The sequence below is a fragment of the Cuculus canorus genome, chromosome 2, assembly GCF_017976375.1.
Source record: "Cuculus canorus isolate bCucCan1 chromosome 2, bCucCan1.pri, whole genome shotgun sequence".
In the NCBI taxonomy this organism is placed as follows: Eukaryota; Metazoa; Chordata; class Aves; order Cuculiformes; family Cuculidae; genus Cuculus; species Cuculus canorus.
This window is the reverse complement of record NC_071402.1, coordinates 68,353,602-68,375,754: the sequence shown is the minus strand read 5'-3', so window position 1 is coordinate 68,375,754 and position 22,153 is coordinate 68,353,602. Positions and strand designations below refer to the sequence as shown.

Below are 22,153 nucleotides of genomic sequence, written 5' to 3'. Positions count from 1 at the left end.
CAGGGGGGCCACGGGGGTGGGCGGAGCGGCCCCAGCCAAGGGCAGCGGGAACGGAGTGTGGGCAGCGCTGTCCAGAGCCAGGGGAGGTGTTCATAGAATCACCAGGTTGGAAAAGACCTCTTGGGTCATCGAGTCCAACCATTCCTATCTGCCTCTAAACCATGTCTCTGAGCACCTCGTCTACCTGTCTTTTAAATACCTCCAGGGGTGGTGACTCAACCCCCTCCCTGGGCAGCCTCTGCCAGTGCCCCATGACCCTTTCTGTTAAAAATTTTTCCTGATGTCCAGTCCGAACCTCCCCTGGCGCAGTTTGAGGCCATTCCCCTTTGTCCCGTCCCCCGTCACTTGGGAGAAGAGCCCAGCTCCCTCCTCTCTGCAACCTCCTTTCAGGTAGTTGTAGAGAGCAATAAGGTCTCCCCTCAGCCTGCTCTTCTCAAGGCTAAACAACCCCAGCTCCCTCAGCCGCTCCTCATAAGACTTGTTCTCCAGCCCTCTCACCAGCTTCGTTGCCCTTCTCTGGACACACTCCAGAGCCTCAACATCCTTCTTGTGGTGAGGTGCCCAGAACTGAACACAGGATTCGAGGTGCAGTCTCACCAGGGCAGAGGACAGGGGCAAAATAACCTCCCTGGACCTGCTGGTCACGCCCTTTCTGGTACAAGCCAAGATGCCATTGGCCTTCTTGGCCGCCTGGGCACCGCTGGCTCATGTTCAGTTGCTGGCAACCAACACCCCAGGTCCTTCTCCTCCGTGCAGCTTTCTAGCCACTCTTCCCCTGGTCTGTAGCTCTGCACAGGGTTGTGTCCCAAGTGCCGGACCCAGACTTCAACCTCATTAAACCTCATGCCATTGGAATTCCATGTGTTCTGCTTTGCTTGTGCCGTTCCTAATGCAAAATGGTGCTTCCTCCCTCCTTAACAGTCAGGAAATCATAGAATCTTAAGGTTGGAAAAGACCTTGGAGATCATGAACTCCAACGGTACCTGCCTCCTGCTAAATCATATCCCCGAGCATCTCGTCTACCCGCTTGTAAATACCTCCAGGGATGGTGACTCACCCCCCAGGCAGTGTCTGCCAGCGCCCAAGAACACTCATAGAGAGGAATTTTCTCCTGATTTACTCTGTACTTGATGCTGTTCCCTCTCACCCATCACTTGGGAGAAGAGACCAGCACCCACCTCGCTACATCGTCCTCTCAGGTCATCATAGACAGCAATAAGGCCACCCATCAGCCTCCTTTTCTCCAGCCTAAACAACCCCAGTTCCCTCAGCTGCCTCTCACAAGGATTGTTCTCCAGCCCCTCCACCAGCTTTGCTGCCCTTCTCACATCCTCCTGTTGAAAAAAGCCCATTCAAGATCTCTTTCCTTTTCCCTACCTACCCCTGCCCATGTTGCACTTTTAGTTCTAGTGATAGGATGAGTGGCAATGGGTATAAACTGCAGAGGGGCAGATTTAGATACGAGGAGGAATTTCTTCACAATGAGAGTGGTGAGGCACTGGCACAGGTTGCCCAGAGAAACTGTGGCTGCCCCATCCCTGGAGGTGTTCAAGGCCAGGTTGGATGGGGCCTTGGGCAGCCTGGTCTAGTGGGATGTGTCCCTGCCCACGGCAGGGGGTTTGGAACTAGATGACCTTTAAGGTCCCTTCCACCCCAAACTATTCTATGGCTCTATATGCTACATTTCTCCAAGCCCTGTCTCAACTTCCCGATGTAAAGTACAGAAACACTGCAAGAGTGAAGCATGGTGTATTAAAATTCTTCCAACCCAACACTTCATTTTTTCCAACATTTTTTCCAACAATCAACATTCAGCAGTCGAGAAAACAGAAATTTTCAAAAATGAAGAAATGCTCCATTCAATTGTAATCTGCAGACCCACACTTCAGTCCTTTCAGAACTGGGTCTTATTCACAGAAATGTTGCTCTATTGTTGCCTCACAAGTTACATTTTAGCACTACAGCAGGTTAAGTTTAAGTCTGGTAAGCTTTAAGATTTAGGTTGGTCTTCTGCAAAAGTGCCCTTTGGTTCCTCTAGGCGAAAACAGCCGAGCAATTACACAAGCACAACAACGTCTTCAGAAGTTCCACAGATAGTACAGTGTAGCTATTAAGATTATACTTTGTTCAACGGAAGTAGAAGTGTCTTGTTTCCTTCAATAAAACAACAGTATGACAATCTTTACCATTTTAGCTTTAGAAAAAAACAAATTCTAATTGCTAGTTTATAATTTTCTATTACTTACAATCAGCAACTATGATGCTTTTGTCTCCATCCTGTAAAATTCAGCATCTCAGTCTTGTCTGAAACTACCACAATGCATGTATTTTTCTTAAAATACAGAAATAACTATACATTCAGAGTAAAAGCACTGTAAATATATACATAACAGCATAGTCACACAAATACAAAACTTCTAATAATTTTATTTAGACACATTCTGTGTTTTCCTTGTCATTTTTGACAGATGGATGAAAGAACATAAGCTGTCGTGCATTCCATTTTCATAGTTGTACAGTAAGCAACAGCAGAATATAAGCTGGAGAAAAGTTTAGACAACATTTTCCATTAATTGGTAGTGACAATACCATTTTGATTTGCTCGCGCTATGCTTATGCACACTAACCCCCTCTGGGAGAGGGCTGCAAGTTGAATGCAAGTTATTAGTATGAGCGGATAGCAGGTGGGACACTGGCACAGTCTTCTTCATTCAAAGTTCTGTCAATCACAGGTCTGTATTTCAAGGTAACCTAAAGTAAAAGGGAACAAAAGAACTTAAAGGCAAACAAGCCTCTCTTATCTAAACAAGACAGCCTAGCTAACAAGAATAACAGAATAACATGGATAACTAACTTCATTGATGTTAAACCAATTCCTCCATTCCTCTTTTGTTGCCAGTGAAAATAAACAATTAATCTACAAGTTACCACTGACTGAATTCCTTAAAAGCAAAGCCTGACCAGAAATGGTATAAGACAACTACAACTTTAAAAAGGCCTTTGGAACATAAGTAAAATTTTGCCTAAGATTGCTCGCTCCTCATGCCTGGATCAGTCAGGAGACTTAAGTGTGCCACTCTATCTTTCTCTCCTCAGTACTTATTCAGAAAGTGAAGTGTTCTCACTTGTCCTCAAACCAGATTTCAAGGAAGCTGGAACTGTGGTAGAGGAAGTGGATTCAGAGAATGGGATACAAAAAACAACACCTCAGATTATTATAGTCTCAGATCTCAATTCTATCTTTGAAATACCATAAAAACTTTAGGCTGAACACCAGTAACGGGTTTTGCCACCGTCAGACGAAAAGAAAAAAGCTCTTGAACTAGCTTGATATAAAGGGAAAAACAATTCCAGCTCAGACTGCAAAGTTACTTCCCAAAGATCAACAGCAATTTCTCCCAGTTATGCCTTCTGTTCAGCAACAGAATAAATGTTGACTTTTCTTGCTCTAAGAACGCTAAACTGTATGAGGTACCTGAGACAGTGGCAATCAACTGCAGTATTATCACGATATCAACAGCTGTCTAATAAGCAACTGTCTGCTGACAGTAAGAAAGAGCCTTGAGCATCAGGCTCAACATACCTTCCCAGATGGGACATCCACATACGAAAGGGTATGCTTTCTCCAGTGCTCCTCAAATGGCTTCCTTTGTTGGCCTTGGAGTGGCTTAGAATAGTCAAACTCATCTATCCGTAACTAAGGATTAAATTGGGTTAGAACAGACCAGAAATTGCATCTGCAAATTACTTTATGACCGCGTGATTAATTGCATTTCAATTACAACTGAAATGTAATGTTTCTCCTAATAGCCAGCAAGCTTTATCTCCACACTGCTCATGTCAAATTTTAAAGCCCTTGTTAAGCTTCAGTACTTAAGATAATGTTCTTTGCATAGAACAAGTATTCTGCTTGAAGTCTTGTTTATGCATTCGTGACCTTATTATTACTGTAGTCCTGCTTTACATCCCTCTAACCATTTGGTTGCACACAAGGAATTACTCTCAAGGTCATTACCCAGTGTTGCATGTATTGGTCATTTTAGACATAACAAATAAGAACAGGTAAAACAGAGCAGATGAGACCCCAAATACTTAACTCAAGACTCTGGAGACCGTAATCTGAAGAAATTACGAGTTTTAAATAATGCTTTACATATAAACAAGAAACTTCAATCCTACATCCAGCTCACAAAAAATATTTATACCTTATAGTCCTCTCTGGCATGAGCACCTCGGGACTCCTTGCGAGCCTCAGCACCATAAATGGTTTGTAGAGCACAAAGCATCAGGTTTTGCAGTTCAAGGGTCTCCACCAAGTCAGTGTTCCACACAATACCTAGTAAAATATTAAAATATCATGGAAGGTGTTCTACAAGCAAGTTATTCCTCAATTTACTTCTGTCCTATTGCTGATCCTCAGAATTGAACTAGTCAATGTTCCACCCACTGCAGTCACAGTACTCTGCAAAACTGAATTACTCACTACTGCCTGCGAGGCTCAGTAATGACTTCCTACACTAACAATTACAACAAGTCTTAGAAAAATTTAATAGTTCTACCAGGTGTCCCTGTTGCCTGTGTACTACTGCGACATAATTACACTATTAGATTCTTGCCTGCTTTACATCATACATACAGCTCAGTCCCTACACCTCATTTCAGATCACAAGATTTGTCTAGATGGTAGTTCTTTAAGTAGGTCCCTAGCAAATACACACAACAGGGCTCTTCCCTTCCTTGTGACCCTCAGAGAAAGGAAAAAAAAAAAATCCTTGCAAGTTCTACAAGGCAGTTCTTCATTTAAGGATCTCCAAGGTGGATCCAAGTTCGCTTACGTGAATTTATCTTTCATTTTGGTCCCTACATTCTAAACTATGGTAACATTTTTATGGATGCTTGGTGAAAGCTGTCCAAGAAAGCAAGTTCTACTTTCGGTTTAGGATACATATCCAGTATCAGTAGCTGGAGAGAAATACATAGTGGGAGTGGACAAAACATAATTCATCAAAACATAATTGTATTTAATTAACCAAGGTCTCCTAAGATATGCTGCAAGACATGGCAGTATCTGTATGCAGAGCTATCTGCTCAGCTGAAGAATGAAAAGTGAGCATTCAGCTTATGAATGGTCCTGCCACCATTCTGCAACTTCCTGGCCTTTTCAGAAGATACTTACAAAGTTTGTCTCAGTATTTGAACAACTTCACATAGCATTCTGAGAAAATAGCCGTAAGTATCTTCAACAGGTCTCTGCATACTCTTTGAGAGAAGCAACCAGAAAAACGACCAAAAAGCTCAAGTACCATAAAGATTACTATGTTTAGCAATTAGGACTCTACAAAATAATTTGAACAATTCAAAATGGTCAGAATTCTTTAGCTAAGGTTTCAAGAAACACATAAGAAGGTTTAGAAAAGAAAAAAAAAAGCTTTTCCCAGAGAGTACTGTGGCAAAAGTGTATTCTTTGCTATCAGCTTACCTCTGTCAAAGGTCTTCAGATGAGCCAGATCACTATAAATTTGGCTAAGTTTTTCACAGCCTTCTTGGAGTACAGAGCCAGTCCGAAATACAGCAGCATGGCTTTGCATTGCCTACAAGGCAGTAAAACAAAATAATTTTTTATCTGCTGCATATCCATAATATCCCACATAATTAGTACCAACAGAGCTTGATATAGAGCTGTTTTGACTCAGACATGCCTACAGCCTGAAGAGAAAAAAACCCAACACATTCTTCTGTTCACTCCAAACAGAGGTAACCCCACTATTATACCGTGGATAAACTGCTCAAGAGGAATAACCAGGAAGGGAAGAAGAAACTAACAAAATTGACACAGCCTTTACCGCACACAATCAATCTTCTCACATTGTTTTTCACTTCTGCAAAGAAAATCCTGAAGCGTACTTCACAAAGTCACCAAAATACCTCCTTTGCCTGCAGCTTCTCCCACCTTATACTTCAGAGCTTCACCAGGCTTACCTTCTGCATGCTAAGTCGCAATTCCGAAGTTCTTACAGTTCCATCAGCAAATCTTAGTTTGTCAAGATTAGCAACCGACTCTTCACCAGCATTTGGTTTAATGGAGGGAACTGGCTCTCCTATAGAGGAAGTTTCAGTAAGTTTAGTAAGTCAGGTTTGGTTTTGGTATCTGGCAGTTTCATACAAGCCACTACTAAATTTGACTAAAACACGATCTCCTTCCCTCCTCTGAGGAGCAGGTTAATTGTAACCTTCCTGAACTCGCACCAGCAATACCCATACACTTAAAAATAGAGTTCTCTGTGGAATGTGAATCGCATTCTTCACTGTAACAGTTAGCAGGGAATTTATAGGTTTGGCTAAATTCCGCTGTTACTTACTTTCAAAAAGAATACTCAATCCAAATTCTTTTAAACTATGAAATAAGCTTGTGGTTCCTTCCCACCTTCTCTCATATTTTTGTCTTCCAACACCCAAACCTCCCACCCTTCTCCTGGACTTCTTAAGGAACCAGAGAACAGTTAATAAGCTTGGCAGTTAGGATGCAGAGCTTATATGTATCTCTAATATTAGAGCCCTTCTGTTATTGGGTAACAAACCAAACATAGTATCTTAGGCTTCATCTCTCATATAACTTTGCATTCAGACTAATAAAAACTTTCCTGAAACTTCACACTTAAAGAAGCCACAGAAAGACCGATCCAAACAAATATTTGCACAAAGACAGAGCCAATAAGCACTGCTAGATCTAAGCTGATTCCATCAGGAACCATCACTCTGTGCGCTTTGTGCAGAGTCAGACTGAAAAAAGAGTCTTATTAATTTGAACATTAAGCAGTGAGAAAACGGATGACTGCTTCTGGACTTCAGATGTTCTGACAACATAAATGCCTCTCTTAAGAGTATTTTTGGGGGGTTTTTTTGGTTGTTTTTTTTCATGTGGGTTTTTTCTTCAGGTAAGTAACTGTTGTTGAATCACATTCTTGAAATACGTTCAGGACTGATAATGCATATACAGGGGATAAGATGTTAGTCACCATTTTTATTATCTCGCTTATTTTATTATCTTATCACTTGCATGTGCAGCCCACCTTATAAATCAACAAGGTGGCAGCAAATTCCACTGTGCGGAAACACCAAGTGTAAGACAGACTTCCTTTTGCTGTAGAAGATACAGTGCAGGATGTAGAGAAGTCAGCCTTCATATTCAATATTCTGTTTTGCTAGTTCAAAAAATCTCAACTGTTTTTGTGTCAGAAGCATTGACCCAATTCTGGTTTTAAGACAATCAGCTCACAAAGCAAATGTTAATGACAACTATTTGCATTGCAAACAACTTGCCTATAAAAGACAAACACATATTTCTGCCTTTTCTAATAAAGTGGAGCCTACGTCTAGCTTTCTGAATTTGAATTAGGTAGCAACAACTCTTTGTTGGGCAGAGATGAAATCATAAAGGCAAATGGCCCTAAAAAAGTGAGACAAACTCAGACTTACCAGGCTTACATGTCTCAGCAATAGTAAGGGCACATGCACGACCAAAGACCACCAAATCCAGGAGTGAGTTTGCTCCAAGTCGATTTGCACCATGGACAGATGCAGAGGCTGCTTCCCCACAAGCATATAAACCAGGTACCACTTTGTCCTCGCCATTTACATGTGTAATCACCTATTGTTTCAGATAAGTCAGTTAATACTTCAGCAGTTTAGAACAGTGCAAACCTCCTTGCCTGCAGAAGCTGTGCGCATGTAAGGGTGAAACAAAGCAATCTAAAGTTTTCTCCAACTCTAAAACCGTAAATACCTCTGTTCTAAAGGATAAGTAGTAATACTATATAAATACAGATGGCACTAAACCTAAGACTTCTTTAGTTATGCTTATGGTTCTGTTCATCACAATTCTGCAGCAAGTCAAAAAAGCACAGGAAAAAAAGTCTGATCTGCATATTTCCAAGGCAAAAAGTTAAAAAAATTAAGTACAATACACTGAAACACAAAAATTCAGTTGACACCATCACATTGTCTTCTAATTAGTATGAGCTGGAGGAATCTGCTTTAGTGTAGAGATTACATGAGGCACAGAGAATTAATATACATTAACTTAAATTATAGATTGCAAGAGTTGTAGTTCCATCTTTGTTCAACTATATTAGCCTCAATTTAATAAACAGAGAATTGTTGTCAGACACAACAGTGACTTCATTTTAGATGTTTCTTGGAACTCCCACCTCCAGACGGACTGGAATGAGATTTTGAAGATATTTACAAAACCAAGCCCAATTATCTGTTTTAAGAACTCTGACATCATTATTATAGTATTATGAATATTAATCATTCTCACATTGTTAATGCTTTCATATTTGGAAATTGATTTCTTATTACTATGATTAAAAAAAATATTAAAAGTGATGCGTAGTACTTACCTGTCCTTTGTAGTTAGTAGGAATGCCTCCCATATTATAATGCACAGTAGGCAGAACAGGAATAGGCTCTTTAGTGACATCAACTCCAGCAAATATCATAGCTGTTTCTGAAATTCCTGGGAGACGAGTTGCTAGCTGTTGTGGTGGTAAGTGGTGCAACTGCAAGTACACGTGGTCTTTTTCAGGACCACAACCCCTACAAAAAAAAGTCAACATCGGAATACATAACAGGAATTCTGTGAACACCAGTAATATTTCTAATCCAATTTGTTTCATTTGTGAAAAATCTTAACTGTGTTTTGGTTTTTTTCCCCCAACTGTTATCTGACAAAAATAAGTATCTAGCATATTTAAGACCTGTTGAACCTGGCAGAATTTAAGTGTATTTTTTTACCTTCCACCTTTCTTTTCACAATATATCACAGTATTTAAGACTTTAAACCACTGTATCACTGTGTAAAAATCTGTAAAAATTGAAGATCATTATTTGGTGGTCTGTCCTCTTGATTAATTTCCATTGTTTGCAATAAAAGCATATACATTAAACTTATTTGAAAAACTGTTTCTATAGGAATTGAATTTGAACAGGAGAATCCTAACACCTCGTGTTCCCTTTTAGTATCATTAGGAATTAACAAGCAAAGTTTTTGCCCTACACATAATGTTCAACTAACAGTTATTAAAGCTCACTCCCGTGAATTATCAGGTGTTTATCAAATGCACTATTGTACAACACAAAGTCTAGAATGACTAAGTATTGATTCTGCAATTTTGCTAGGATGTTTAACTAACCTTCCTTCACGGATTTCTATGGTCATAGAACGAGACACCACATCCCTGGAAGCCAGATCCTTAGCAACAGGTGCATATCTCTCCATAAATCTTTCACCTTGACTGTTAATTAGAATACCTCCCTCTCCACGACATCCTTCCGTTATAAGGCAGCCAGCCCCATAGATACCTGTCAAGAAAGAAAATAAACATCAAATGATAGTCTCTCAACAGCTTCATAATCAGGACAACCAGGAGTGGATAAACAAGGTCAATTTAAAATAACACAGATAAGTGACAGGGGTACATTTTATTCCACCCTGATCACACCACTAGTAACTATCCTCCGAAACTGCACAGAAACAAGTACTGCTATTTCTTTCCAACACTCTTCCTGGAAGGTAAGCAATTTGATTTGGAACACTCATGGTACAAAAAATATTAGAACTAGAAGTGGTCGGCACCCAGCAATATGCAAGGAGACTTTTATGAAGATTTCGTAAACCTTCAGCAATTACGTTGTTCAAGATCTTTAAGTAAACCAGAAGCTGATCATCTAAAGGCCAGTTTGCTCATCTTTGTTTCTTCTTCTTCTCCTCCTGTGTTAAGACAGTACAGAGTGGCTTCAAATTGTGTGAAAAGTGAAAGCCTACTCAGTAAGTGTTTTTTTCCTTTAGAAAAGAAAGGCCTACCTGTTAGCCTTCAGCATTGTTCATCATAGAAAACAAAAATGCTTTTAAGCTTTTAAGGTTATTATCAGACAAACTTCTTTGACTAGAAGAACCTTAGCTCAGTCAAATGAGCATTGGATCTCTAGGATTTAAAATGGATAATATTGTAAAATTAAGTGAACAATTAAAAAAAACAAAAACAAAAGCAAAAAACCCATCTATCACAAGTTAAAAACCGAGCATTTATTTAGATACAACCAAAAATGCAGACCTTCACTTCTTAGTCTGTGACCATTCCCATCCACACTTTAGATACTAATCCTGTGCTATAAAACTTCAATGCTAAATACATACCTTTACTTCAACAACCCCACTTCCACAAAAGATTCTAGTACATAACTCCCTAACATTTGTCTAACATCAAATCCTTTAATAGTATAAAGATTAAAAGGAAGTGTAAATTTAAGAGGATAAATGGGTTCAACTAGGAATTCATAAAACCAGTTAGTAGGGTAAAGACAGCACCTTAACATTTTTAACACTGGCCTTTAAATTAGAACAGCTGAGACCTCTCTCATATTGTAAGTCTTGCACTCAGATCTATATCCCACAGCAGTTGCAGACAACTCTTAACACCCATTAAAAGCAACTGATGAAGCACTGCAGAAAGCACAAACTGATTTCAGCTCATTTTAAAAAACCAAATCTGTTCAAATCATTAAAAATAATGTTGTAAGTGTTATTCCATATTCCATACCTGTAGGATGAAACTGTACAAACTCTAAGTCCTGGCAAGGAAGACCAGCTCGTGTGACCATCGCAGTGCCATCACCCGTACTAGTATGAGCAGACGTACAACTGAAGTAAGTGCGGCCGTACCCGCTGCAGGACACAAAAATTACCAGAATTAGCAGCCCAAATAAAAAAAAATAAAAATCACCAGAACGTCCCACTTGACTATGCCCTTTGCACAATAGTGGAAATAGAGCAGAGGCCTAATAAGCAAGATGCCTAAGTTTTGCCACTGCCTGCACTAAGTTCAAATAAAAGAAAAAAAAATTAGTATTGTCCTGTTATGCTCAGACATGTTTGAAAAGTGATTGGTGACAGAAAGGCCAAGAAAAAGCATAACTCCAAAGCACAATACACAGGTTAGTAGCAGAAGCCTTTCTGCAGAAAGAATTACTTCAGAAAGTTCTCTCAATACAATCCAACAGCACTGGATTCCATTTGAACTACTACTAGCAGTATTATCAAAAAATACAACAATGGTTTAATTCCTTGATACGGCCCCAATTTTATATTCTCAGATTTCAACACTTTTTTGCCTAAAAATAGGTATTAAACGAGAATTTTTATGCCTAAACTGAACCTGTTTGCTTCCAATGTTACTGACAACTGCAAATACCCTCAATTTCAGGACAAATTCTCAGAAGAAATACCAATCCACTTACTTTATGCACCTGAAAGTACTTGAGTACAAAAACAGTTTCAGCTTCAATAAAGTCAAACTATACAGGCAACTGAATTCAGTACTTAGCTATGCATGATATTAATTAACGTATATGTCACACTGAAACAGAAGAGCAATCTCTGGTTCTTATCACTGTCTAAAGCATATAGCATTCTAATAATGTATACGAACTTTTGCAACTAAGTAATGTAAAGTGACACTCACCCTATAATTTAACCTTACAACAATCAGAGTTACAATTTTGGTATCCTAATGTAAGAGATCCACCTAAATTTTGAAAATAGTTGTTTCCTACAGGAAACTTGAAACCCTACAGATATATACATATTGGTAGCACTGAAACAATGTCTGCTTTAAACAGCACATTTTAGAAGTCTGACCGTTTGGATCACATATGGTGCTCTTACACATTTCATCTTTATGTCATTGTTCTGGAATTCAAAGTTAGACCTTATTAAGTTTATACTTTGTTACAAAATTAATAGGTGCCTTTTTTCAGAGGGAATAACTGAATTTGGTTACACTGCTTTTCATTGAAGGAGGAGAAAATATGAACATGTAAGTTATGTTCTTCAAGTCAATGTGTCATCCCTACACTGTGGATTCAAATACATGTGCAAATAGACTTCAAATAATAGCACTCTTGAGCTTCTATCCATCATAAATATTACATTACCCAGTGGCAATGACGGTGTTCTTTGCTCTAAAACGATGTATAGTGCCATCTTCTATGCAAAGAGCAATAACACCACGACATTCTCCATTTTCCATAAGGAGGTCCAAGGCAAAATATTCAACAAAGTAGCTTGTATCATATCTTAGAGACTGGAAGAAAATAAAAAAAGGAACTTAAAGAAACCAGAAACCAAAGTTGTGTCTCTTCAAAACTGTCAATGCATATGGACTGTATCACGATAAAACCCACTTACTCCCAGGGAAGCCTGCTTCCTCACAGATCTTTATAAAAATTTGCTAAAATATCTATTCAAGCTTAAAGAAAAACAAGTAGTTACTGAACCACTTAATTCTGAGAAGCCATAGCTAGTCAACAGGACTCGTTATTTCCCTCTGCCTTTGGCAACACTTAGTCAGCTACAATGCTCAATACATGTATGAGCACGTTTTACTTAACCTCTTGCGGAGAAGCGGAATACATCTCCAGGAGCCTAGTATACCAGCAGAAGCAGTAGGCACCTAGTCAAACATTCTTTCATGCCCTCGAGGATCAACCCAATGTTTGGCAGCACTGAGCATCTGTACTGCAGCAGCATATATAGTATAAGCCTGAAGGAGAGCAATTAGCTCACTACAAAGTAAACAAAAAAACCACATTAGCTACTAGGTACATAATTTCAGGCTTCAGGTAGCTTACTACTATTTTAAAATAACCAGATCTTTCTTCAGTTACGGTTTGTAGAATTGACGGAACAGACGGTGGAATGCTAGTCACTTGCATGCCATAGAGCAAGCTCAGAAATGCGCAGGATGCCTTCATGCATTTACATCTCTTGTTGCTTCCTGCTTGAAGATAAGTGAAAGAAACTGCTGCCTTGTACTTCTTTTCAGAGTTCCTCAATGCTGCTGTGTCAGATTTTTTGAAAAAAGTTTTTTTGGAAAGTTTACATAAATTCTGTTTGGGTCTAGTTAACAGACACAAAAGTATTAACAGTGATGAACTACTCCACGCCACAAAGCTAACAGTGTACACTAACACCCACTGCCTTCACAAGAACCATTATAATTACGGTCTTTCCATTTATCCTATTTCTGCATAGTCCTGACAAAAATCACAGAAGCATCACCTAGGCTACATCCTTCCACACTGCCGAAGGAAATCCAGAACTGTTACATCATTCCCCTAAATTCCTCACCTGAACAGCTATACATTTTGTTTGTTTTTAATTCAAATTCCATGGAGTGGGGTTGGGGGAATAATTAACTACAAATACAAAAACCCCAAACCAAGTTTACTTCACAGCTGCTTACCCTGCCATACAGAGTATGTAGCAGTGAGTGTCCTGTCCTGTCTGCCACACAACAGCATCTGTGAGCCTGTCCTCCTTTTCCAAACTGAAGACTCTGTCCACCAAAAGCACGCTGATAGATTTTTCCTTCTTCAGTTCTGCTGAATGGCATCCCATAATTTTCCAGCTGTTGAACCCAAACACAAGCATTAGAATCACTTGTGCATAACAATCCAACAAGTAATTTTGCTACACTGCTAGTAAGGAGATTTCTTTGGAAGCTAGTCTGTGTTGTAAATACTTATAGTCAACATGAATTCCAGTGAGTCTCACCTCTATCACTGCAGCAGGGGCTTGCTCAGTCATGTAGTGTATGGCATCCTGGTCACCCAGCCAATCAGACCCTTTCACTGTGTCATAGAAATGCCACCTCCAGTTATCATCCTCCATGTTTCCCAGAGCAGCATTGATCCCTCCCTGAAAACGAACATCCATTTTGCTGAAATTATATTACTGGTACAGTTTTAATAGATTTTCTTCATTTCTGTTAAAAATCACAAATCATTTTTGCCTCCGTGAACAAGAAACACAACAAAGTCAGACGTAATGTGGCTGTGAAAAACCTGTGCAATTTATGAGTTTCACAATGGCTCTTACGTTGCTCTGTTTTGCACATCAATGAATTGCAAGGCTACACTGAATGTAGTGAAAACGCACTGAATAGATTCTAAACATATATTGCCTTCCAAAATAGTTTCAACTAAATGAGTAACATTCATAAAAGGAAGCATGGCCTGGCCATGTGATGTTCATCTGCACATCCAAACCAGCTTTCTGGCAGTAGATATTTTTTCTACCTCATTTCTCACCTGTGCAGCAACAGTATGAGATCTGGTGGGGAACAGCTTTGTAACGCATGCTGTATTAAATCCAGCCTCTGATAAACCAAACGCAGCCCGCAGACCTGCCCCTCCGGCACCCACAACAACTGCATCAAATTCATGGTCCACTACCGGATATTGTGTAGAAATCTGGAAAAAAAAATCACTCTGTTACGATCACAGATATTTCAAGCTATGTCAAACCTAAATTTCACAGAGACACGAGCAGTATAGGTGTTATATCCTTAACAGACTCTTGTATCAAATGCTACAGTTACCATATACTCTCTTGAGTGAAAACTATCTTTAAAAAAACCAATGCATTTCAGCAACTCAATCTCTCACTATATACTTGAAGACAACACTCCACTAAAAGCCAGGTGTCATGTCTCTCAAGTATTACGTGTATTATCTTGCTTGTTACTTAAGATATAAAGAAGTATAAACATACCGAATCAGAAACCTTCGTAGAAGCATTTTTCTTTCCATAGACTGTGAAGTGTAAGTTCCGTGCAAAAGTCTGGCACGCCGCTGGCCACTACAAAAGGAAGGCAAATATTACAGAAAGAAATGTTTCCACAAGGAAGACTTCCAGCATTGTCAGCTAACCTACATCGACAGCAAACCTTTACTTATCACTCATACCACACGTCCAAGGCTATCAATGTATTTTGGAGCTACATGCAATGAAATCCTGGTTATCCTGGACTCATACTCAGAAAAAAAAGTTTTGACTGGATGAGAGAACAGCCTGCAAGTAACAGAGTATCACAGGCTGTTATACACTTCACTAACTAGTCTTTCAGATCCATCTGAGGCTTCATTGACAGAAGAATGTTAACAATTAATGCTGTAGTATTACTGATTTTTTTCATAAGTAAACAAAGATGAAGACAGATAAAGAACCACAGAATTAATGGAAAATACCTCTCATATCAAACAATCCTCAGAATTTGAATCATTTTGGGCGGTCAAGAGTGATGAAGACAAAAAAATGTAGGTGGAAGGGAAAGCTGTTCCAGTTCATCACTGCTTTAAACGCCAGAAATATTTTCTTGTTCTCTTTAGTGGCCAATTTAGAAGCATTTATTAATATCTAAATGAAGCACAACGGCACAGTTTTCCACTTCTGTAATGTTACTCCATTTCTTCTGGCACATTCCAAAACAAACCAAAAACATCCACCACCCAAACCTACCCAGTATCCAGTCCTTGCTTTGACAGGTTAAAACCGAGAATTTTAAACCTTCACAGTACAAATCCTCAATTTCTTGGAACACTAGTACTTCTTCACATCATTCAGAAAAACACAGCTAACTGAGCATGTATGATTGATCAGAACATCAATACAAAGCCATTCTAATCAACTGTACGGTGACATCAGCACTCCTGTATTTGAAATATATTCTAAAACACACTGGAGTGATACTTGTCTTTTCCAGCCACTGCTTTATTTATGGTTCAGTCACAGTCACCCTATAATATGCTAACGAACAGGTCTTCCCTCTCTCATCACTTCCCAAGGTCCATTCTTCCTCACCTCTGAAGTGAACTACAGCACACTCTCCTTGATCTAATGTCATATCTTACACTAGCTTTTTCAAATTCTTGTGCAACAGTGACTCTAATGGGTCACTGCATTTTCTAACACACTTTTGTTTTTTTACAGCCATCTTTAAATAAGATCGGTCTCAGCACTTTTAGGCACTTACTGTCCCCCTTCCACCCTGCTGGGTTATCATGTTTTGGGGCAATTCCATTCCCATCTTAATTCCTGTATTAATCATCTTCATTAATAATTCACATACAGAATCAGATCAACTGGGTTATTGGCAGCCAGGTGAATCATAGAATCATAGCATCACCAGGTTGGAAGGGACCCACTGGATCATCGAGACCAACCATTCCTAACACTCCCTAAGCCATACCCCTCAGCACCTTGTCCACCCGTCCCTTAAACACCTCCAGGGAAGGTGACTCAGCCACCTCCCTGGCCCGCCTGTTCCAGTGCCCCGTGACCCTTTCTGTTAAAAATTTTTCCTGATGTCCAGCCTGAACCTCTCCTGGTGGAGCTTGAGACCATTCCCCGTTGTCCTGTCCCCTATCACGTGGGAGAAAAGGGCAGCTCCTTCCTCTCCACAATCTCCTTTCAGGTAGTTGTAGAGAGCAATAAGGTCTCCCCTCAGCCTCCTCTTCTCAAGGCTAAACAACCCCAGCTCTCTCAGCCGCTCCTCATAAGACTTGTTCTCCAGCCCCCTCAACAGCTTCGTTGCTCTTCTCTGGACATGCTCCAGAGCCTCAACATCCTTCTTGTGGTGAGGGGCCCAGAACTGAACACAGTACTCAAGGTGCAGTCTCACCAGTGCTGAGTACAGAGGGACAATAACCTCCCTGGACCTGCTGGTCACACCCTTTCTGATACAAGCCAAGATGCCCTTGGGCCTTCTTGGCTGCCTGGGCACACTGCTGGCTCATGTTCAGTCATCTGTCAACCAACACCCCCAGGTCCTTCTCCTCTAGGCAGCTTTCTTGCCAGACTTCTCCTAGTCTGTAGCAATGCATAGGGTTGTTATGCCCCAAGTGCAGGACCCGGCATTTGGCCTTCTTTGAATATACTGTTGAATAGACTGATTTTCTTTTCACATCTAAGCTTCCATAAAAACAGAGTTTTCAGAACTGCTATTCCCATCCTTGTTAAAGCTATACATCAGAATTGCTGCTGCCACCAAGTTTTTTTTCAGAATGAGTCTGAATACAAGTCCACAAAGCAGAAACAGATATTGCACTAAATTTGAAGGAAAGAATGAACACACTAATCCTGAACCGTTAAGCTACCAGGGAAGTCATGCCTGTATGAAATTTAAAGGTCTAATGAGGGCTAGCTCACTGCCATCTAAAACATAATGATACTCTTTAAGCCACTCTCCTTCATAGGCTGGCCTTTCTGTGCATGCTTTATAAGATGGGGACAACTACAGCTGCATTTACAGGTCCTTCTCCTGTGCATGTCTCTTTGTAATCCCGAGGTTATAACGGACACACACAGGAAGACCAGTGGGAAGAAATGGAAACCCTCCTCTTCACCACACAGAGAAACAACTCTTTGCTAAGGACATCCTGGAAACAACTGTGGGCAGGTTTACACTACACGCAGACAGATCTACGTAGCATCCCACGCAGATCCAGAAGGAGCCAGTGGCAAGCTTCCTACCAAGGTGCTGCAGCTGCCAAACTCTTCCTGAGTGTGTCCCCAGCAGACAGATCTATGATAGCTTCCCACGATGGTCCCGAAGAAGCCAGTGATAAGCATCCTACCCTGGTGCTGCAGCTGCCAGACTCTTTCTAAGCCTTTCCCCAGCAGACAGAGCTATACTAACTTCCCATGAAGGTCCAGCAGGAGCCAACGATAAGTTTCCTACCCTGGTGCTGCAACTGCCAGCCTCTTCCCGAGCCTTTCCCTAGGACACGCCATACCGGCCGGCTCCCTCTGTCCCTGGGCGAGCCCGCTCACAGCCCAAGGCTACATCGCTCTTTTCCCTAAAGAAGAGCTGCCCGCCCACGGCCAGCCGCCTCCCAGGAACCTGCCCCAGCAGCAAGGAAACCCGCCCTCCGCACCGGGAACCGGAGGGGACCCCAGGCCCGGGGTGGCTGCGGCTCCGCCAAGGTCACGGAGGGCGGGGCGGCGCGCGGGGCTTCCACCTCTTTCTCCTTCCCCTCTCCCTGCCTCGCCGCTCTCCCCCTCTTCCCTCCCTCTCCCTGTCTCCTCTCTTCCCCCTCCCTCCTCCCCTCTTCCCCCTCCCTCCTCCCCTCTCCCCTTTCCCACCCTCCCTCACATCTCTTTTCTCTCCCCTCTTCCTCCCTCTCCTCCCCTTCCCCTCCCTCTCATCTCTTTTCTCTCTCCTCTCCTTCCCTTTCTCACTCCCTCCCTTCCCCTCTTCCTCTTCTCTCCCCTCCTCCCTCTCCCCTCCTCCCCTTCCTCTCCCCCCCTTCTCCTTCCCCTTCTTCCGCCTCCCCCCTTATCCCTTCGCTCTCCTTCCCCCTCTCCCTTCCCTCCTCCTTCCCCTTCCCTCTCTCCCCCTCCTCCTCTCCACCAGCGGGAGGCCCTGCGGGCCGAGGCCAGGCACTCACCGCCCGGGCCGCGGGCCGCAGCCAGCGCTTGGCTAGGCTGCGGGAAGCCCCGATGGTCACAGCCGCCATTTCGCACTGAGGGGGCGCACGCGCGGGGCCTCTGCTAACGGCGCCGCTGCCCGCGAGGCCCGGCGGGGAGAGACCACTTGCACTGGGGGGCGCGGGGGGGGAGAGGCAGCGGCTCAGCGCTGTCGTGCTTGCACGCGGGGCGCGTCGGCCTCCCCCAGACCTCTCCCTCTTCCCGCCGCCTGAGAGAGCTGGGACGAGGCCAAACCACCGGGCGCCCTTTAGGACTCGGGCCAGTCCGTTTGCTTCTCTCCGGGCTCTCCCCCTCTTTCCGCAGGCCCATGGACTAACCCGGGAGGGGGCGGGGCCAGCGGGTGACAGCGAGAGCGGCCGGGACCGCACGGGGGCCGGGGGGCGGCGGCGGCAGCAGCGCCAACAGCAGCAGCGAAGGGGGTGGTGAGGCACCAGCACCCCCAGCACCACTTCCAACAGCAGCAGCGGCGCCACCTCCAGCAGCGTCACCACAAGGAGCAGCGAGGAGGGTGGGCGACACCACCTTCACTACCCCCAGCGCCACCTCTAGCAGCGCCACCACCAGCAGCAGCAGCGAAAGGGGTGGGCGACAGCACCACTGGCGTCACCAACAGCGCCATCAGCAGCAGCAGCAGCGAAGGAAGGGGGCAGCACCACCACCCCCAGCGCCACCTCCAGCAGCAGCGAAGGGGGTGGGTGGCAGCACCAACATCGCCACCACCATCCTCAGCACCACCAGCAGCAGCGAAGGGGGTGGACATCACCCCAGCGCCACCCCCAGCAGCCCTGCTGCGCTGCGCTCTGCCGAGGCTGAGTTTCTGTCCTGTAAATCTAAGGTTCCTTCATGAATAACTTAAATGACCCTCCCAACTGGAACATCTTGCCAAACCAGCGGGAGCCCGGGGGTGAAGGCAGCAGATGGAACTACGCCTTGCTGGTCCCCATGCTGGGCTTGGCAGCCTTCCGTAAGTAGCGCCCAGGCCTGGCTGCTGGATGACCCAAGGGAATCTGCAGCAGTACAGGGATACAGGAGTACCCTGTCTTGGCATGGCCTCTGGTCTGCCCGGTTCCAGGGCTATAAGCGCTGTTTGTAGCGCTAAAGCAATGGCCAGTTTCCACACATGGAATTGAATCCATATTTACTAAGCTCCAATTTACCAATTTCTCTCAGAGCAGTGGACATGTGATGTGCTAGAGAGCCCAAAGGTAACAACTCGGGGAGCTACTGATGTATATTATATGTAAGATCTCCTAGGAGACATTCTAGTAGCCCTCCAGTACTTAAAGCAGGCCTACTGGAAAGCTGGGGAGGGGCTCTTTATCAAGGATTGCAGGGATAGACGAGAGGTAATGGTTTTAAGCTGAAAGAGGGGAGATTTAGACTGGATGCCAGGAACAAATTTTTTCATGTGAGGGTGATGAGGCACTGGAACAGGTTGCCCAGAGATGCCATGAATGCCCCATCCCTGGAGATGTTCAGGGCCAGGTTCAGGGCCGGATGAGGCTTTTAGCAACCTGATCCAGTGGAAGGTGTCTGCCCGTGTCAGGGGAGTTGGAACTGGCTGATCTTTAAGGTCCCTTCCAACCCAAACCATTGTATGATACTGTATTTATATACTGGACCTGAAAAGTTCTCAGTGCACTTCCTGCTTAGGTAACCACTGGTTTCTCTCCCCATAACTTTATTTTACTTCTTTAATCCAAGAAGTGTTTGTTTTAACAATAAAAGACTACAGGAGGTTTTACTTCAAAGGAAACATGATCATTTAAAATTACTTACTGCAAAACACGGATCCACAGAATTACATTTTGTGGGACAGTGACTATTACTGGGGAGGGCAGGAAGGAAGGCTTTTTACCATTTAATAGCTTCTGTAGAGGCATAGTTAATTAATCATAGCTATCAGTGTTATATGTGTTAGCTCATTTCTGAAGTCTTATTTGTATATGATAGGTTGGATCTGGACCAGAGAATGTCAAAAAGAAATAGAAAGAGAAAAAAAGGAATATTATAAAAAACATTCATCTTTACAAAAAGACCTGGAAGCCAAATACCGAGATGTAATTACAGAAAATCGTCGCACAGTTGCTCACTTGGAGTTGGAGCTTGAAAAGGAACGGAACAGAACCCTGAGTTACCGTGAAGCCCTTGTGTCCCAGAGTCGCAAACTAGTAGAAGAAAGAAGGATTCTAGAACAGGAGCAGGAGAAGTTGGAGCGAGAAAAACAAGTCCTTTTGCGCTCTGGAGCAGCAGGTAACTTGTACGAAAGTTGTCTGGCAAAGGAAGAAGAGTGGCAAAAGAGAGCAAATATTTTACTGAAAGAATTTGAAGAGGGTCTTAAAGAAAGACAGGACATCTACTGCAGTGTCGTTGTACCCAGAAGCCAGAGATTAGAAATAGAGAAAAATCTGCTAGTTAAAGCAGCAACTGATCCTCTTGCTGTGGCTCTACATATGGAAAGTGGCTTAAAAGATATTTTCAAACATGATAACTACTGTGGCAATTTGCTGAACAGAAACAAAAGTCAAAATGGAAAACTTATGTGGCTGTATCTGAGATATTGGGAACTAGCTATTGAATTACAGAAGTTCAAGAGGGCGGAAAAAGCCATGTTAGGGAAACAATAAGTAGTGCAAGTAATGGGATTTCATGTGATCCACTGTGTATAGTAGGGACAATCACTGTTGTAGTCTGAAGCTGTTGAATTCTCCTACTGTGTTTCCATTTCTCGTCCCCGATGCACTTGTATTTGCATGGGGCATATGCAGTGTTGGTGCCTTTCCTTTCACTATCAACAGATGCTCCAGTGAGCTATGCATGCTATTAAACTCTGTGAGTGTGCTCGTATTGCAGACTGCAGTGTATGCCCGCTTCCACAAGTATCAGAAGCAGCAAAACAGAACTCAATTTAGAGTAATTTACCTGGTTGATGGTCATACTCCATCAACAGACAAGTGTGGTTTGTCTCTGCTAAGTGGGGTAGCACGTTGTGCTGCTTATCCCTGATGTTTTACATGGTGTCTCAAGGCTATCTTTTTATTATTTGGAGGTTTTTTTGTTTATTTGTTTAAGCGAGACTGATTTTGAGGCAGAAGTTTGGGGGAGACCATGTTTAAGCAAAGTGCTTTTTGCATAAATCCTACGTATATTCATACATTTATTGAAACGTGTGAATGTGCGTGTGTATAAGTGTATTAGTATTCAGAGGGGGGAATAGTATGATAGTGTTTCAAATTAACCAGTTTTTCATTGTCTTCCACCTTAATATATAAATAGTAATTTATGAATGAAACATCCAAAGGATTCTAATTAAAATAACAAAGAAACAGTTTGATGGAAGACTCATTAGAGCTGGGAATCCATGCTTGGATGCTGGAGAGTGTACAAACTTGAAGTTATGTTCTTACCATATGGTAGGTAAGTTAAGAATACTTACGTTTTTTTCTGAGTCAAGGTTTTAGTTGTAACCCAACAATGTGCCTCCAATATAGACGTCACTGCATCCCAGCACCGTGGCTGGTGCCTGGTTAGCTTGCAGGAACCTCTGTGATTTACAGCTATTGGTTCCTTGGTGTGGTTCCTTGGACAGGTCTTGTTGGTTATCCACAGAGAGGAACCTAAATGCAGCCTGCACTGGTAGCCACTGCCTCTCTCCCTGACTGTCTCAGTTCTTCCAGAAGAAGTTGAACTATACTTTGAATTATGCTTTTCCACGACTCTTAAATTTTGAGCTTATGTTTCACCACTTCACATACCAGGACCGTGAAATCTAGATATACATGTTTTGCAAACTTTTCAAAAAGGCAACTTTTTACTTTAGTT

At 42.6% G+C, this 22,153-nt stretch overlaps 2 protein-coding genes across 2 annotated transcripts; one reads left to right on the top strand and one right to left on the bottom strand.

Annotated features, from left to right (window-relative positions):
• Window positions 1–1,733: 1,733 nt before the first annotated feature.
• SDHA (succinate dehydrogenase complex flavoprotein subunit A) lies at window positions 1,734–18,448 on the bottom strand. Its single transcript, XM_054058837.1, has 15 exons — window positions 18,292–18,448; window positions 14,615–14,701; window positions 14,152–14,313; window positions 13,616–13,759; window positions 13,305–13,469; window positions 11,995–12,143; window positions 10,602–10,726; window positions 9,195–9,363; window positions 8,403–8,598; window positions 7,477–7,648; window positions 5,980–6,098; window positions 5,480–5,591; window positions 4,206–4,336; window positions 3,584–3,697; window positions 1,734–2,751 (listed from the first exon to the last, which is right to left on the bottom strand). The coding sequence occupies exons 1-15, from the start codon at window positions 18,358–18,360 to the stop codon at window positions 2,665–2,667; spliced, it is 2,001 nt and encodes a 666-aa protein (XP_053914812.1). The 5' UTR covers window positions 18,361–18,448; the 3' UTR covers window positions 1,734–2,664.
• Window positions 18,449–18,595: 147 nt separating this feature from the next.
• CCDC127 (coiled-coil domain containing 127) lies at window positions 18,596–21,827 on the top strand. Its single transcript, XM_009562994.2, has 2 exons — window positions 18,596–19,295; window positions 20,285–21,827. The coding sequence occupies exons 1-2, from the start codon at window positions 19,175–19,177 to the stop codon at window positions 20,956–20,958; spliced, it is 795 nt and encodes a 264-aa protein (XP_009561289.2). The 5' UTR covers window positions 18,596–19,174; the 3' UTR covers window positions 20,959–21,827.
• Window positions 21,828–22,153: the final 326 nt, after the last annotated feature.